General features: G+C 33.1%; 3 protein-coding genes across 3 annotated transcripts; 1 reads left to right on the top strand and 2 right to left on the bottom strand.

The window, feature by feature from the left end:
- Positions 1-846: 846 nt before the first annotated feature.
- LOC143530970 (protein LURP-one-related 12-like) lies at positions 847-1776 on the bottom strand. Its single transcript, XM_077026375.1, has 2 exons — positions 1549-1776; positions 847-1382 (listed from the first exon to the last, which is right to left on the bottom strand). The coding sequence occupies exons 1-2, from the start codon at positions 1762-1764 to the stop codon at positions 975-977; spliced, it is 624 nt and encodes a 207-aa protein (XP_076882490.1). The 5' UTR covers positions 1765-1776; the 3' UTR covers positions 847-974.
- Positions 1777-9264: 7488 nt separating this feature from the next.
- Positions 9265-10576, top strand: LOC143531007 (uncharacterized). The gene is made up of 4 exons (XM_077026409.1): positions 9265-9297; positions 9395-9654; positions 9775-9834; positions 10486-10576. Exons 1-4 carry the CDS (start codon positions 9265-9267, stop codon positions 10574-10576), a joined length of 444 nt encoding a protein of 147 aa, XP_076882524.1.
- A 7043-nt stretch (positions 10577-17619) lies between these two features.
- LOC143530971 (palmitoyl-monogalactosyldiacylglycerol delta-7 desaturase, chloroplastic-like) lies at positions 17620-19161 on the bottom strand. Its single transcript, XM_077026376.1, has 5 exons — positions 18775-19161; positions 18450-18590; positions 18229-18369; positions 18038-18144; positions 17620-17833 (listed from the first exon to the last, which is right to left on the bottom strand). Exons 1-5 carry the CDS (start codon positions 19102-19104, stop codon positions 17620-17622), a joined length of 933 nt encoding a protein of 310 aa, XP_076882491.1. The 5' UTR covers positions 19105-19161.
- Positions 19162-19372: the final 211 nt, after the last annotated feature.

The raw sequence follows: 19372 nt of genomic DNA on the forward strand, positions 1-19372 counted from the left end.
CTTGTCTTCGCTAAGTTATAACCTATAGCGAAGCCGCATATTGCAACAGCATTTGTAATTTTAGCGTCGAAGTTGAGCCGACGAGACTTGTTGCTACGACATATCATCGCAAAAGGCTATGCAACGAATAGAGGCATGTTGTCAATATAGGGGCCACGAATAAAAGCTTATAGTAAAATTGGGATGCTCAATGTATACAAATCTAACAATTTTCAACAGGGTAAATCGGTTATGCTTTATTGCTTTTCGGTGACCATTTTTTTAGGCTAGGTTATCTCAATAAGTACATAATAAATTAATGACCAAATTAACCAAACCCACAATTTACCTTTATACTTTTTATTATAATATAAATAACACATTAAGATTTTGTTATAATTTTTGTAACATATTAATTAGCTACCACTTATCTTCTTTAATAGACAAGATAATTATTTATATTTTATATGATGTAATAGATAATTGATTTATTAACTGAAATTAGCTTTAATCTACTCACATTCAAACTAAATCCAACAGATCGATACAGTTTTGGTAATCTAAAACTGAAACATGAATTGTAAGTTTGATTTTAATATAACCAAACCGACTCATTAATTCACACCCTTTAGTAAAACATCAGACCCCCTCTTGTCTTTCACATCTTTTCGGTAGACTCCCCTACTACAATTAATAAAGCGAACCGACCGGTATTATAACTAATAAAATATTAATATAAAAAACATAACTCATTTGCAGAAAAATATACAAATAATATAAGAAATATACTACATAGATTGTCCGTTTAACGTTAAACCGAACGTGTTACTTTCAAGTACTGACCCACTTGGGCTCTCTAGCCTCTCTCTGACTCTCCATGAGGCTGATATTTAATGGTACCATATATATTTCTAAGACACCATTATTACTTAGAAATATTCAAACATATTTTCACCACAATAATTAAAACAAAAACAAAAACAAAAAATCAAAACTCAAGACGACAAATTACAATCTGTGGCAGTGTCTAGATCACCAACTGGACCATCATCTCCATCATCACCGTTGATCTGATCCAAAACCAAAACCAATCCCATTGCAAACGCTCCATCAAATCCTGGCTTCAAAGTTAGCAAGAATACGTCTTTCCCAAGCATTACATTTGTTGTAGCATCCACTTTGCGTCTTATTTCCGCCATTGTTTCCTTAGCCGAGTCGTAAATCGTACAGTTTCGGTGAGCGAACTGCCCTTCGATTTGGTACTCCTCCGTCCGATCCCTGAACAATTCCACTGTCATGTTTGATCGACCGATTATCGACGATCGCCTCACGCTAAATATCGGCTTCTTACCTTCCCACCTCTCTCCTAAAAAACCTTCCCACCTTTGATGCAAACTCGGCCGCTGTTATATTGAAGCATATAGTATTTAGGGTTTTAGTACACGCTGTTTATATATTGTAATATAGACAAATAATAATAGTTAGTTGAGTGAAATGGTAAAAACTAAAAAGGTACCTTTTTTTACTGTCTTACATGGTATCAGAGCAAATAATAATTAATATACATACCTTGCGACGGACGGTGAGGAGACACCGTCCGTTGGGATCCATAAGCACGAGCTCGCCTGCATCTCTCGAGTCTGGACCATATGAATCAACGCGGAAAACGAGCTGGCCGTGGCAGTCGTAGACGGCAAAGCCGTCTCCCGCGAAAAAGAGGGACGTTTTCATAACCGTTAGATGCGTTTCCTTTTCGTAGACGAATCCTTCTTCGACGATAACCATATCGGTACGAATTCGATTCAAATTCGATTACTTGGGGATTAATATTTGGAGGTGTAGAATGAAAGGTTTGAAGTAGTTTTGTGACCACGTAAAAATGAGGCTAGAGTAGAGTGGAAGAAGATCAATATAATGTGTGTGTGTGTGAGAGAGAGAGAGAGAGAGAGAGGATGGAAAATGGGGTTAGAGATTATGATATTTAAGCGACTTGAGAACTTTCACACACCACATGACGGTGGTAAAGTCGTACCCTATGGCTCACACGGTCATGACACCCCTAACGTAAATGCCACGGTTTGAAAAGTTGGACATAGTCTCATAGATCAAGTGGATTCAAAATTGAAATTGAAGGACGCTCAAGAAAAGAAAGAGAAAGAATGAGAAACGAAAATAAAAAAAGCAAAATTGGATTTTAATAATTCCAACTTAATACAGTTTGTCGATAATAATCTCAACTTTAAAAATAGCTATCACTGGTCCCAACTTTCATACTATTTGTTATCATTGAACATCCGTTAAAAAAAAACTTAACGACGTTAAGTTTTTTCAAAATTTCAAATTGATATTTTAGGGTTTTTGATCGAAATGAGGATACGAGTCGATAGATGTAAAACTTACCTAAAAACGGTGGTCCAAGCGACTAAAAGATGCTTTAATTCCGGTGTTTGAACTTTTAGTTAACAAAAATCAAACTGTTTGAAGCACCGTTTCGAGTAAAGTTTTACAACAATCGATTTGTATTCTCATTCCGATCAAAAGCCCTAAACATCAATTTGAAATTTGGAAAAAACTTAACGTCGTTAAGTTTTTTTTAACGGAGGTCCAATGAAAACAAATAGTGTGAAAGCTAAGACCAGTGACAGCTATTTTTAAAGTTGAGATTATTATTGACCAACTGCATTAAGTTGAGATTATTAAAATCCAATTTGCCAATAAAAAAATAAAATTAAAATTTTATATTTTGTCGAGTTGAATGGAAAAGAAAAGAGTGTGATAACATTGAGTTTTTAGTAACTGGTTGAAGGCAATTCGAAATTGCATCGGTGTTTAAATATACTTCATACTCTTCAAATCTCTTCACAATTGAAAGGAAGAAGATAAGTATTATTTTCCTTTGTTTCTCTGAACTTATTTGTAAAGGGTAAACTTAAGAATATAACTTTTCCTCTGATGCCTCCCGACATCTTTAGTTCCCCTTTTAAATTTTCCGATGATTATGTTTTTTTCAAAATACAAAATTTTAGTTTACAATGTAATATGTTTTTCAAACACGATTTGAAAAAATGTGATAATATTTATAAGTTTAGATAGAGGTATACGAATTATAATTGTAAAATAAAATAATAATTTAAAAGTATATTAGAAATAGTGCAAATATATTGGCAAATGGCAACTTTAAAGATTTGAGTATGATGCTTACATGACATTGTCATGAACAACTTTAAAAAAGCCTTTTTTTAACAATTCTAAGTTTATCAACATGATATCTCAAAACTTTAATAGTTTATTCATTTTAGATACGTTACTGACTAATAAACACAAACACTTCATCACTAACTTAATACACATTTAAATGGACTTATTGAGTAATTCATTTAAAAAACCTTTAATAATATTTTTTTGAATCACTATAAGTTTCACTTAATTATTATCACGTATCAACACGAATGTTGGATGTAATGTCTAAGGAATGTGTTATTTTAAATTTAAATAATAAATGATAAATTTTCACTTAATTTGCATCAAAATAAACATATTTACATTTTTTTAACCATAGCGAAACTTTCCATAAAACGTAACACAAAGCTAGAATTACAATGATAATATCAAAATTACTACACCTTTAAGACATACTAACTCATATTGAAACCACATTATAATGACCACTTAGACAAACAATTTTTCAGCATATATTTTTCACCCAAAAGAACGAGTCGCACTTGATCTCTCCACCATTTTCAAAGTGGATATCGGCTTGTTACTGAACCACCAAGTTTAAATGTTGTATAAGTTTGGAAATTGGAGTAAAATATTAATGAAAGTTAAAGTTATGATTATGATTACAACTATAATGCCTCATCTTTTATAGTTAATGTCCAAATAAGCATGGTTTGAGATATCTAATGTATCATTCAAGTAAAATAATATCACGTCATAATGACTCCATTGATTCCAACTTCCAACTAAAAGAAAGAGTGTTGGAAGTTAGAACTTGCATGTGCATACTGGTTTGACGGCCTAGTTGAAAAAAACAATCTTTAAATCACCTTTTGTCTAGTTACTTCTAAATTTCTAATTAGTTTTGTTGTTAAATTCTAATGTATTGTCTACCAACGTGGAAAGTTGATAATACTAATTAAATTTACTCCCAATAATATTATGACAATACAACAGAAATGGTATATAAACGTGGCAAGAGGAAAGCGATATAAGATGAGTGGGTGGCCGCCTTTCTGCTTTAGACCAAAATATCTTCATAGATATGTTTTAATACTTACTTCGGGTTTGATTATTATCGACGTTTAGCATATATCATATTTAATGATTGTTAACTAAACACTAAAATAAGTTTGATGTACTGTTTTAATTTGTTTTATAAATGTAACAAAAGTGTCGTATTACTTGTAGATATTTATGTAACATTTTTTTATTGAAGTAATAATGTATACTATTGGACCACTATGCACCAATTTTGATAATAGCTCGTTTAGAAAATGATGCATGCCCATCAAAAACATTTTAAAATTAGTGCACGTGATACGCTCTCCATAGTGAACTCTATATAAAAACATTGGTTTCCTTTTTATATAAATACACTCATATTATGGATAAAAAATGAGATACGCTCTCCATAGTGTCTGTAACTCTATGTAAAACCATAGGTTTCTTTTATATAAATACATGCATATTATGGATATAACATGATGGGTAATTAGGTATAGTGTGTAAAACCTTTTTTTAATGTAAAAATGATACGAATGAATCTTGATTAGACGTTGATGACATGGGTACCTATGTTGACCAAGTCTATGCACGAACCGGGGGAGCGCACGAACCAAATGAACACACCACGCTCCCTGGTCATGGGACCACATAACTAGACGACCATCTTCTAATAGTGACTTAAATGGCTTCTCATATGGTTAATAGCTTTAGGTAGACATTTAATAGCTTCGCAAGCCTTAATTTTGGCATCCAGTAACACACATTCTAACATATTTATACTTATACATTTCTCTCGTATCTTTAATCCCTCTTCTCCATTATCACTATAAAAAATGAGGTAACTTATTCTTTCACACGAAGGTTGATCAGAAGAACCCCTTATGTGGTGAAACAAGCATATAACATGATTGAAGGAAAGAGAAAGGCGACACAAGAGATAAAATCAGTGATGATAAGTAATACGCTGATGACCGTTGTCAAGTCATGTAAAAAATTTATCTATATGTTCAATGATGGGACTAAATCGAGTGAAATTGATCATATCTTAACATTTAATGATTTTATGTCCCACGCTTCTCTTTCAGCTACATCTAAGCTCGACTTCGGCCCTACCTTATCTGTGGAGATGTAGGAACGAGTGGGCTTTCAACAATAGGCGTATCAGAGAAGTTATAATTCTGAATGATGATACTTCTCTTGGTTACGTGCTAGGTCTAATGCTCGATGAATCTGTAATTATTTCTTTACCTTGTCTTGTATGTTTTTGTTGGGCTCGTGGTAGGTTCGATTTTGGGCTGAACTTTGGACATTGTTTATAAATACATAGCCATTCAAAAAAGAATAAAACTTGGTTTTGGTGACCTTACTTTAGAGTAAAATACCTAGAGCCTGATTTCTCCAAATTCTTGCTCTTGACAAAAGGCTCTCCCTTTACATAATTGGATTCATTAGAAGCCATTGCCAAAGACTGGCCACTTATCTATTCAAAAAAACAACCTTTTGCAAAACGCAAAAATCAATTGGGCTAAAGATGGCGATCGGAACTCATGCTTGATATGTGCTTTGCATGAGAAATTTGCCAACCATCTCTTAGCAATGTCGCTATTGTATAAAATGTCAATAGTTGGTGCTTCCTCAATCTAGGATTTTCTCCGACTATCTTCCTTCACCGCATCCTTTGCAACAAAGGACAATACTCTTCATGCCATTCATCTCATTGTTGGGAGTCTTTGTCGCTCATGAAATGACTTCGTATACAATGGCAAGCCAGATTGTCCACATAAATTGTGGAAGATATTATTAAGATTTTGGAGTTCCTATGGATTATTAATCGGGTGAAATTATATATATAGCTACCATGGAGTGAGTTTTAAACGTGACCATCCGATTAAAATCTAAGATTGATTCTCGGCCCTCCGATAAGCCTATAGTGAAATTTAAATCTGACCGTTCGGTAAGAACCAAGATTGAAGATTGATTCTCAGCCCTCCCGACAAGATAAAAAAACAGTTTATTTTCCTCACGTGCTATCAGGTTTCTTACTGCAGTTACTGGCGGTTTTCCCCCACCCACCACCATATTTTGCTCCGGCATCCATGGCTCAGAATCCTAATCGACGTACAATCATATTCATTCATCTTCCAAATTCAGTTTTGCTACACCCACCGTCAGTCCTTCAATTTCGTAGCTAACCCAAATTGCGGCCGGAAGGTGATCGCATTAACCGCCGACAATTGGAAACAACCATTTGATTTAGGGCTCGGTGTTTGTTTGTTTGATGATTATGATATTTAATTTTGGATTAATTTTGTACACATTGGTCTTTAAAGGTTTTTCGAATCCTCCTGTGTGATATACTTTGATTGATGATGCCAGAGAGGAGGAGCATGAAATTAAAGTTGTAATTCTAATTATTTTCTCAGTTCTCAAACTTTCAGGTATCATTACTTTGGGTGTTCATAATCATTACTTTGTTTGATGATTGGTTTTAATTTCAATAGGCCAGGGGGATATCAACTACCCCACCCATGTGAAAATGACAGGAAGAAATGAAGACATTAAAAAGGTTTGTGTTACCGATTTTGTTTTACTAATTTAACCTTATTGTATTCATTAATTTGTATGTTTATCGTCATCATTTGCAATCCTTCATTTATAACAGATGTTTGATGTTCCTACCTTATCTTGCATCTCCTACGTAATTTCTTTCAGTTATTGTCTCAAAATCTGTGTGAAGAATGCATGTTGTGAGTAAACCGTGCTCCTTTCTGTGTGAAGGATAGCTCATTCTAGAAGCGTCGGCAATCACTCACATAACAAAAAGGGTATGTATACTGAAAATTCATTAAAAATACACTACCAGTTATACCAGATATAGTGATGCATTGAGCATCTATATTAGGAGCATGCAAAGTCGGTTTGGTTCTGTTATGGAGGATTAACCATAACCAAGCTTCGGTTATAGAAGTTTGCTTAACCATAGCCATAAACTATAAGTTAACCATCAGTTATGGGTCAGTTTGGTTAAGATTGGTTAATTATCCAATATATATTTTTTCTTTGTTCTAATTAAAAGTGATTCTAGCGAACTAAACTCAAGGAGCCATGTGACGTCAACAACTAAAATCTATATAATTATCTTTATTTTCAACTTGAATGATCATCGCTGTTTAAATGTTTTGCACCAAAGCTCAGTTTGAATATACAGAGGATTAGAGTGTTCAGCTGGGCGGAAATTTAAAAGCTAATTAAGAAAATGGCAGAAGTAAAATGGTGCATTTATTTCACTAGGATTAGTAACATTACTTTTTTCCCCATTTTAACCGGCAGGGGTATTAAATTCAACTGCCCAAATCGTAATAAACTTGTCTGCATATGAGATTCAAAGATTCGGTTTGGTTTCGGTTAAAGTCGTTTAAGAATACACATTAACTATAACCGTTTGACACTAATTGCATGAGTGAGTCATGACTTCATGGTTTTTTTTTCTCTAAAGAATACACATTAACTTCATGTTTATGATACTTCTTTAACCATTTTTATTTTAAAGTTATTCTGTTATACGATATATTTGTTGATTCACAAGCACCTTAGTTTGCTCCACTTTCTTTTTTTGATAAGGGGCTCACCAACTAAAAGAAACACACAAAGTTCAGAATCAACACTGACAAATTGACAAATTGCGCAACAGTTAATTTAAATGGTGATGACAGAACTTTTCTTGTACCAGATCTTATATGTGATGCTGCCAACGGATTTTTATGGGAAATACACTTAGATTTGGAGGTAAGTATTGGTGGCTGTTTTTTTTTTTTTTTTGTGCCTTTTCTGCAAGTAACTCAGAAGTGCCATTTGTCCTAAAGTTTTTGTAGCAAAGGAAGTTAGGCACGAAGAAAGTAAAGTACTTATGTGCTCCTTGAATCAATTTATAGATGCCACTTGATGTTAAGAATTAGTTTTGTGTGACTTATGTTTACCAGGAAAATCAGAAATGTTAGCTTAAAAGGAATTGGGTCAAATGGGTCGAACGATGCGGAAAAGTTTATTTTTAATTAGATTAATGCATAGAATACTTTACTTAGATGGTTTTTTATTTTCAAAGTTAGATTATCATTTGAATGATATAATTCTTTGTTTATGCGATACATTTCAAAGTTTCATAAAAATTTATAGAAATATGATTCTATTTATTATTTTACGGGTTTCAGAGCTAAAAGGAATTACAAGGTATTCACCATTTGATACAAGTTATCAACCAATATTGAGCTATTGAATTTTGGGTTGATTTGGGTTGTGTTCGATCTCAAACGCGTGCTAAAGTGAGTCAAATGTTTCTATCTTTGTTTGGGTTGATTTGGGTCGTGTTTGGTGATTGATGAAGCTGCAGCTATTCAACTTTTTCATGTCCTTACACAGGCTTTCCAAGTCCATACTCCATACTCAAAGAACTCTGCAGTCAACTGGTCTCTGTCAAAGATCTTTGTCTAAACTATAAAAACATTCTCAAATAGTTGAATGTATTTTAAGGTTGTTGATGAACCTTATGAACAGTTGAAGCTAACTTTTTTTGGTTGATTGATGTATCAGGTGCAGATGGTTCTGAAGGCATGAAAAAACCGTTAAACCGGTGAACTTCAGGTTAGTTTTTGATCTTTTATTAAAAGATTTTCTTGAAATTGTATTATAAGTCACAAAATAGTTAGTACAACATTATTGGATATATTTAGAAATTAATATATATTTATTGCTTACTTTTTTATTTTACTATTTTCTGAAAACCATTGGTAAGCAAGTGGTTCCTATATTCGTGAGCCACCCGTTCTACCGGGCTCTGTCAAAGTTTAACATGCATCCTTTAAGCAACATGGAATTACGGTTCCATCTATTGGTTTCTTTCTTGCTGGAACCATCGAACCTTGGTATGAATTTTGTGTTGGTTTATACTTTTATTCCATTTTGAGATTATGGTTTTTTAATTATTATTTTTGGGTCAATTAAAGGTATAATAATTCTAAGGTTTCTTGTGCTCCCGCTCAACTAACCATCTTTTATGGCAGGATGGTGAATGTGTATGATGATATCTCCCTTGAGGTATATAAATCAAATCTTTATTGTTAAAAATTAAATCTTGATGATAAAAACTTTGAGTCTTTATTATCTTTATTATCTTCTTAACTATTTTATTTAGGCTCATCCTATCATGTTGGTGGTGGGAAATGGTGCATCCACAAGCACACCTCAGGCTAGGGTTCAAGCCCAGGTGCCGGTTTCAGGAACACCCGTAGGAAACATGGTTTATGTGACCCAACCAGTTAACCCGCAGCCTTGCTTAGCCATCTCGAGCCCGATGTCGGTGTCCCACGCCCTCTTGGCCCCACTTACAAAGATGAAGGTGCTACAATGTTCGGCGGATCATGTTTACATGTTAGCAAAGTGGATAGCTCAAGAGTTATTAGTTCACTTGAAGAAGTTATGAAATCAGGTAACATGTTATTACTTGTAAGATTTTTCTTCCAACATGTTTCAAGTTATTTATAGGGAAGTTGACAATCAATTTGTGGTATTCAGCTGTTCCCCAAGTGCAAGCAAGGCAACTTTGGCTCAGTTTCTTGAGAAGCACAAAGAAAGGTATATACCTTCAAGAGTGTTTTGGACTTTTAACTCAGTAATCAGATGTAAGCTTGGTAAAAACAGGTCAAAACATGTTCAAAAATTATTACTTAAGACTAAATGTTGGCACAAACATATCACCATTGGCCCCTAAAATAAATGGAGGTTATTTTTTTTTCCTGTAAAGTGCACCTAAAATGACCAAAATACCCCTAAGTTTAAAAATGAAAAAAGAGTTATTAAAATCTCATGGCCCCCACTCTTTTTACTAATAAATTAAATAAACCAAAAAACCAAAAACAAAAATGTATTACTAAACCTTAAAAAAGGTATTTTAGACATTTAACCCAATAGACAAATGTAATGCTGGCAAAGCAGGAGGATTTGGTTGGGTGACTTACGGGTCAAAACAAGTTTTGAACAAAATGGGTGCGGGTCAAAACGGGTCATTTTAAAAATGATTTTTTTAATTGTGTTTGTAGCTTTTACCATTAAAGATAACATTTTTATATTAATGTTTGATTACACAAAGTAATGTCTTCGGTTCCTTACATTGTGACCAAGGTTTCAATTGTCAGCGGTGGACCAAGCAACCTGAATGTTGTAGCTGCACCTGATGTCGGTATATTTAACTAGTGTTGGATGTTTTATGTTCATTGCGTCTTTTAGGAACTTTGATATATGTTTTATTGCGTGTGAAGCGTATAAGGGAATTTGTGTTGATGTTGACCGCGTAGGTAAAAAATGCCATTTTCAGTGAACGGGTAAAAAATATAATTTTAGTAAGCGGGTCAAAACTTTCGATTTTAGTAAACGGGTCAAGACTATCATATTAAGTGAACGTGTCAAAATTACCATTTTTTTAAACGAGATAAAATTGTTGTTTTTAATAAACAGGTCAAACTTCTCATGACATGAAACATGTCAAACTTGTCGATTTTCATGAACGAGTCAAAATTAACTATTTTCAGTGAATGGTTATGAAGACTACAAAGCTCAAATGCTATGCAGGTGAACAACATGTTGGCTTATTTCATAAGGTTAGAAATTCTTTGCTAAGGCCCCCATTTTTTTACAATTTGCTACTGAAAATCTAGCAATTATTTTTTAGTATTTTTTTTTTTAATTTTGATGTAATTTGAAACTATGAGAACATAGCTTTTTTTGGTAGTAGTTGATCTTAATGGCTGTCAGAATAGACCAGTTGTGGTAGTGGATCTACAAATTTTCGGTTGGGGAGGGGTCAAAATATAGGTCAAATTAAATTGGGTTTGGTCAAAATAGACCCGGTCTGAAAAAAAGCAAATAAAAACAAAATAAATGAAATTAATCGGCTCAATAAACTTGATTACGTAAATACTACTAAACAAAACAAAAGGCTACCTAAATAAAATTAAACTAAACTAAGGAAAGAGAGCCTATAATTTTGTTTCTGTTAGAAATTTTCTAGGTAGAAAGGGTTGGTGACTGGCCACAGTCTCTAAGCTCAATGTGCTTTTCTGTGAAGCAATGTGAGCTGAACCACCTCAAAATATCTAACGTTTAAGCTGATATTGTTAATGTAGAACATGGCCCAAACCCAATAAACACCCCCCCCCCACCCCACCCCACCCCACCCCAACCCAACACACACACCCAAATCAACATATCAGTCCAAGATTGGCGACCCAAGTGTTACTTTTGGCTTTAACTATAAACAAAAAAATGGGAAATTAGAAATCTAAAAAGGGGTCGGGTTGGACCAGTTTACATCATGACCACTGTACGTCTGTTAAACACATAAAAGTTCTTTAATATCCACAAAAAATTACTTGGTTGACTTGGTGATGCAAGTTTTAAATAATATGTTAACCTACTTTCTTACAGGTTTTGGTTGATGTATATGAAGATCCAATCTACGGGTGGCATACGGCTAATAGGTTATTATTATTTTTTTTAAATGTTTTGTTCTCATACAAACTTGTAATCTACTTTCTTGTGGTGTATTGAACCACTTTCAATTATATGATATATAGTTATTTTTTTGCCAAGTATCTTTATGGGATTTTAGTAAGTATAGCTATCGTTCATGTTACTGAATTGTGTAGCGTTATATTCCTGCATTGATATTCCCGTCCACCGGACAGGTAAAGTACTAGTTCTATAGGATACGTTGGGGGGCTTGGTACAACTTTAATTTCATGTTTGGTCCTTTTGTATTGGTGTTTTGTTTTATGTCAGCTCATTTCTAGTATTTGGTGATTTATAAAATTTTGTTACCGTCCGGAAGAAAAACTAAATAATACCGACTTATTAAATAGTAGTAATATAAAATAAAAATGATATAGTTGGAGGAAGCATTCAAGTATTCAACCTTTTAGGTTACCGTTGTCAACTTCTAATCTCTTCCGTCCATCTCGCTACGATCCGAATTTGAATTTTGATTTGAATCTTCACCTGTAATTAACCTACCACAAACAACTTTACAACATAATTCTCTCCTAATTTATTGTAGTTATCAACATTTTTCTTTAAAATGTATATTTTTACAAAATAGTATTTTAAAATACGTAATGCTCATACAAAAATGGATGTTTACTCAGTTGGAAAAATAACAATGATATATATATAGTGACAGTGTCATTCTTCGAATATGTCTAGTGAATTGATGTAACCCTTCGTATATTTGTATACTAGGTTAGATACCCGTGTAGAACACGGGTTAAAATAAATAAATTTATTTAAGTAATAACACAATGTGAAATATAAAAAGTTTGTTCTACATATATAAAGATATAATATATGGTAGAATAAATTACACAATATTAAATGTTGAAAATTCGTAAATCTCTAAATTACGATATTTATAATTTTAGCTGTAACTTTATCCTTCATAACTGACAATGTGTTAAAACATGTTGTCTTAAAAACAAACAAAACATCTAAAACGATTGATCTTAGCTTTTATTAATCTTTATTGAAAAAAAAATAAAGTAAAAATTACCTTTTTTAAAATTTGAAATTAAATATTTTATCTAAATTAACGTGTAATTTCGTTACTTATACAAGCTTAATATTAATAGCTAATACAATATATTTATATAAAAAAAGTAATATATTTATGTTGGTATTAAAATTTTTAAACCAGGAAATATTTATTAAAAATAGAAAATAATAAATTAAAAGAAAAAAGAACAAAATACAAAACTAATTTTTAATCAAATATAAATGTCTAAACATAGCATTTGCTACTCTATAGCGGTAGACATCTCACCAACAAATAAAATACTTTATAATAGTATTTTTGAAACCTGCTTGATACTCGGATTCCGTTTAAAGAAAATTATGAAATGAAGACAAATTTATAGCAATATTTTTACAATAAATTATATGATAATAAGTTACATTTACAATTTACAAATGTATTGCTACAAATACAAATATCTAAAAATATTATATACAGCATTGGATGAGCTTTTCAAGCAAATAAGTTACCTATTCCTTGGTTTTTCAACATACAATCAACAAGGTGCTGAATTGAACCAGTCCCTAATCATATATGGATTAACTCCGTTATTATTTAACATTAATCCATATTATTCCTCCTACACATAAAATTGTAATAATCTAAGGGCACGGTAACGATACACCTTGTATGCATCAGTATGACTGAGCAATACACGAACTCCCCCTGGCTCTTTGGGCAGAAACGGATGGTGCGCTTGAGTCATCGGCCTTTATGCTTCTTCCAGACCCATTTTATCAAGCAGGAGCTACATTTATCTTGGACCAATGATTGCATTACACCTTAAATCTTCCTATGCGGAAATTGCAGCACTTCGAATGGGCTTGGTCCATCAAAATTTTATGTTTCTTTCTGAGCTATGTACTTTTTTATAAAGCCTCCAATTCAAGTCATGATAATTCCATTTGGCTAGTTTCTCTTATAAACCAATATGCAAAGGACCTTTTCCACCATGCTGTTTAATCTCTTGTATTAATTTTGTCTATTCCATAATAATCTGCAAATGGGCTTCTTTCATCATTTGGTTGTGCTTGCTATTGTAATGCTTCCATAAAACTGTGCAAATAGCCTTGTCAATCTTTTTACACAAAATTAATAGAGTTGGATATATCCTCTTCAATTCCACCACTTGTGAGAACTGAAAAATGTTTCCATAAAACTGTTGCTTTACTCTTTATATCTGCACTATATTTCCTTTCCCTAATTGATCATGATTAGTACCAATGTTACAAATTTATTAAATCAATCCCCACCCCACAAGGAAAAAACTCACCAATTTTAAACCAATGGCAATGTTTAAGCCCAAACTTGCGCCAATGAAGAATTTTATGTCCACGTGGTGTTTTTTGATTGGGTTATACATTCATGTATCGGTGATACCTTTCAATAGATTTGGTAAAATGCCTAATTAAAATGGCCATTATTATTATTATTACTATTATTACTATTATTATTACTATTATTATTATTATTGTTTTATTTACCTGCTAGTGCAGAACTCGTTCACTCTAGGAACTCAACAGCAGAGTCGAGCAACTTTTTCTGGGATGCAAGACCGGTCCCGTGTTGAATCTCATCTCGAACCTAAATAGCGAAAGTCTAAGTATGAATAATTACTCAATTGAGAAATTTTCAAACTTTTTTTAACAGCTCCACCAACCATATTCACTTTGGATTTTAAAGGCAGCAGGTAAACAAAACAACTTCATCTCCTTCCCTTCATGTATTTACCGGTAAAGAGAGAGGATATTAAATAATTATCATTGTAAGAACTAAAATTTGTAAGAACTAAAATAATACTTTCTGAAGGGTACACATGGAAAATGTGAAGCAATTTAGAAGCTCATTCTTTGCATATCATGGAAGGATACGAACCGAGCCTTCTTTGTTTTATCAAATGTGAAAATCAACGTTTTTTCCTTCACCATGCCCTAAGAGGATTTTAATAATTAGATATCTTAATGAGCTTATTTAGATAAAAACTAAATTAAAGCCTAAAATATAACTAAAAGTGACAAGAATATCAAGATTGACATACTTTTGGTCTAAAGTGCAAAGGCAGATTCATGAAGACTCGCAAACTCATGCATCATTATTGATTCTAGTATTGTTATTGGAACATGATTATTCATAACACCGTCCTTTGAAATCACACCTAGAACAAATGTTAATAAATTTATTTAACTATTATAAAACTAAGCAGATGATACCGAGTAGGATGCAGAATTTGTAAAGCCATTGGCAATGACTCCGATTTAGGAGCAGACTTTGTAGATTCTTAGAGAGCAGGTCAAGGGGTTAATTCAAATATATGATTACACGGAACATAACCCACCTATTGAAAATGAATCGAAAATTTTGCCATTGATTTTCTTAAGCAATGAATATCAAATTAACACAGTTCAAAGAAAATAGAACCCAATTAGATGAGTTCGATTTGCTAAGGAACGTGGCAAGAATAAGAATGGTTTAGGGTTTATGAAACTAAAACATCACGATGATGAGATAGGTTGTTCGGGTTGTAACTTCAAATTAGGGTCGGGTAGAGGATTCGTTTCGTGATTGAGAAAGGAGTATAAGAGGCGGGATTTCAAGAGTGAGGATGGGGTAGGTAGATGACACGTGGTAGAGGAAAAGTTTTATTTATTAATTATTATAGATTATTATGGATAAACACGAGTATTGGGTCTCAGCTAACACTAGCATAAATTCCTTGAAATCGCCAAACTGGCTCAGGTAATATAACAAAAAGTACTTTATATTTAAACAAAAAATGCATATGTAATAAAAAAATGAATGAGTGACAAAATAACCGGTACAAATTAAATTGCTATAAAATTTAAACACAAAGAAAATTTGAGAAAATTATGAAGCGGGAACTAGTTACATAAATTTTTAAAATATGTGTTTGAATCACACAAGTATATTCATCTTAAATACGTATCTGAATCACCCAAGTATATTCATATCAAACTGAACCGGTTTGGTCAAAGCCTAGTCAAAACTGGTTTGATCAAAACCAGTTCGATTTAGAAACCGGTTTAGGAGCAAGAGAGGTCGACCTGGTCCAACTCGGTTCGGATCGGTTTGGAACCGGTTTTAACCAGTTTTTTCTCAAACCGGTCCGGTTTAAAACCGGTTTGGTAGATCATAAGGGGAATCAGGCTTAGAACTGGCGTTTTGGGTCGGTTTGGGTGAAACCGGTTTCATTGTCAAACCAATTCGGTTTGGTTTGTATAGAACCGTTCCCAAACCGGTGTTTTTTACACCTCTAAGTTCAGGCTTTCAGCATCAGCCCAAAGCCCCAAACTGACCTCCGTCCAATTTGCTAGTACAAAACCAGGGGCCCGGAAACAATACTTGAGGTAATGGGCTGTCCAAGATCGTAGATCAAATAACTAAAAAGGAAAAAAAGACAATGTTACTTTTTATTCAATAAAAATTGAATAACACTGTTTTTCAAAATTATTTTACATTTTTTTTTACTTTTCCAAAAGTAACTAAAAATTGAATACAACAAGATTTATACCCGCGCGTTGCAACATGCGAATGTTTTTGTATTTACATGCAGTCGATATACGAAAGAGAAATGACAAAAGATATATACTCTAATTAATATTGAAGTGAAATTATTATTTATATGACAAAAGAAATACACTCTATAATTAATATTCAACTGAAATAATAATTACTTTACTTAAATGAGTAAGTACAACAATTGATACACAAACTAAAGTTCACTGGAATGCTTGTATCATTTCAAAGAAATGAGTTGTAATAATACATGGTTCAAATTTCACCATTGGATGAATAGTAGATTTAGTGTGAGTAGCAAAACATGGTTTTTGAAATATATATAATGGCACACCGCATTTCATTCAATTATTTTATTCATTCTGTTTCAAAGTGATTTATTTTTTTCCATCACATGCAACAATTTGTACGTTTATATTTGTTTAAAATGAATTAGATCTAACAAAGAAGTCGAAATGTGATAGAATTAGCTGTAAATTTGAAATTTGTCGAAACAAATCAAAATTTATATATGCTACTGGCATTTACTGGTTGGCATTGGCGCCACCACCGCCTTCAGTTACTTGTTGGACCGTGCCTAGTAGTGGAGGTAGTGACAGGGAATGAGAGGTAATGGTAATGGTGACTAATAGAACATTGAGGCATTGTTGGTCGGAGAGGCAGTGATGATGATTGGAGGTGGTAGTCAATAGGTCGGCGGTGGTGAGAAAGGAAGGGGGGGGGGGTTGATGATATCATAAGCGATGAAGGAGTCCGAAGAATCCCAACTCCTTTGGTTGAGTCTCTTCACGAGTTGGAATAAATGCTTATTTTCTTTAAAAGTATAGGGAGTTTATTACCGAACCAAACATGTTATACATGAAATTCATATTTCCATTACAACAATTTCTTTTATGAAGTAAATCGGTTAGATTTACGATTTGAATTCCAATCATATCTAATACGTAATTTCAATATCATTTTATAATTTATAACTCCTCGTTACGAACTATTTAATATTTTATTTATACAACCCCGGTTATACAATATGGGTTTCTAAACTAGTTACTTAATATATGGTTAAAATATACTGTATATTTCAAAGGTCATTTAGTTCATTAAAGAGGCAATTCAACATCAATCTAACCAACAATTATCAAATCAACTCATTTATATTATAAATGCACATCACATGTATCTTCTAGGAGTTTGAAATATTAGGTCTTTATATGACTAAAAATCTTAACCAAACACGAGTTGATGCACCCTTATAAATAGTTGGAATTTCATCTTAATTTGTTAGCAGAAGCAAAGGATTTCTTAAGCTTGTGTGCTTGAGTTGGCAGCTTCACATTGGTGGCCAGTCCCACTGATTTAAGAAAGCAAATCATATACCAACACATATCAATTTGCCACCATTCCAAACCATGTCGAGCTGAGAACTCAAAAGCGTGATGATTGTTATGCCAACCCTCTCCAAATGTAATCAATGCGACCCACCTATATTCAAACATTTCTCCATTAAACCAAACATATATTTTAAAGAGTTTCGATATATATATATATATATATATATATATATATATATATATATATATATATATTTGTTACCGAAGCCTTTTTGGAATAGAAAATAAAATGATCAAATTACAATGGAGAGGCAGGTAAGCGAGCTGCGTCGCAAAGTTAAATATTGAAACTTACCAATTATTTCTAGATAAATCACCGGTGTTCCACACTCGTTTTCCCCATATATGACAAGCTGAGTTCACTAGAAAAGTAACGTGGTAACCCCATGTGTTTCTAACACCCTGTATGTGTGCATATATGCACTCTTTTTATACTCATATGATTTAATCAAATATTTGAAAAGAATACATGATAAGATATATTACCATAATCCAAACAAGGTAGGGGAAACCACCCCAAGCATAAATGAGTGCCCCAAATCCAAAGATATGCCACATGTATGTTCTTTTGATGAACCTATAGAACGCTTGGTTTTTTAAATCTTCTACATTTTTGCGCTCCTGATACTGAAAAGCGAATAACTATTAAGTAATAACATGGAAACATTTAGATTATATAAACGGGGTAAAGTTATACGAGCTTTCACCTTTTCCATAATGTAGCCACTGTCAAACAACCAACCCATGTGACTAAACCAAAATCCGTAAGTGGGTGTATGTGGATCTTTCTCCGAGTCAACATATTGATGATGATACCTATGAATGCTCACCCAGTATATTGGATCCCTCTACATGCATAAAAGGCCACTTAAGAAATTTTGTTAGATTTATATGACCAAGTACAATAATACAATTCATGTAAAGGTATTGCAAAATCTTTTTCCCAATCCATTAGTACCATATTCTCTATAAAAATAAATGGAAAACTTACTAAAGAATAGAAAATCGAGTAAAAGACGTGTTAGATCAAACCTGGATAGCTTGAACCCCTAAATAAGCACATGTGTATTCGAGCCATTTGGGTAGCTTGAGACTATGATGCGCAAGAAGCCTATGATAACACATGGTTATACCCAATATCCCAGTTAACAGGTAAAGCATAACCGCTACCCAAAAAGCATCCCAACAAAATGTAGATGGTGCAAAAAATGTCAAAAGATGAACAAATAGTATCCCGACGGCCATTTTAATGTCGAGAGACCTCCATTTACGTCCCCACAAGAGGTTTCTTTTCCTAGTTACCATCACATCAGAGAATAATATTCTCCGATGCCCGAATTCCTTTGCATCATTTGACGACATATTTGTATTGTGTAAGATATTTAGATTTTTTTGGAATAAAAATATTATTCTCCTAACAAGCTAACATATTACACACTTGCTACTAGGTGTGCAGAGGACGTATTTATAGACGACTTCATGCATGAAGTATGCATATGCATATTTACGGATTCGCCATTAATTTGGATGGTGAACAAAGTTAAAGAAAGAGTGATGACATTAATTTGTCACTTGCCTCTTATGGTAAACTAAATGATCGATGTTCCATTGAGAATCAATGATATATATA

This window comes from Bidens hawaiensis, unplaced genomic scaffold, assembly GCF_021521415.1.
Source record: "Bidens hawaiensis isolate Kalapana, Puna unplaced genomic scaffold, B.hawaiensis_p1.1 tig00009070_1, whole genome shotgun sequence".
In the NCBI taxonomy this organism is placed as follows: domain Eukaryota; kingdom Viridiplantae; phylum Streptophyta; class Magnoliopsida; order Asterales; family Asteraceae; genus Bidens; species Bidens hawaiensis.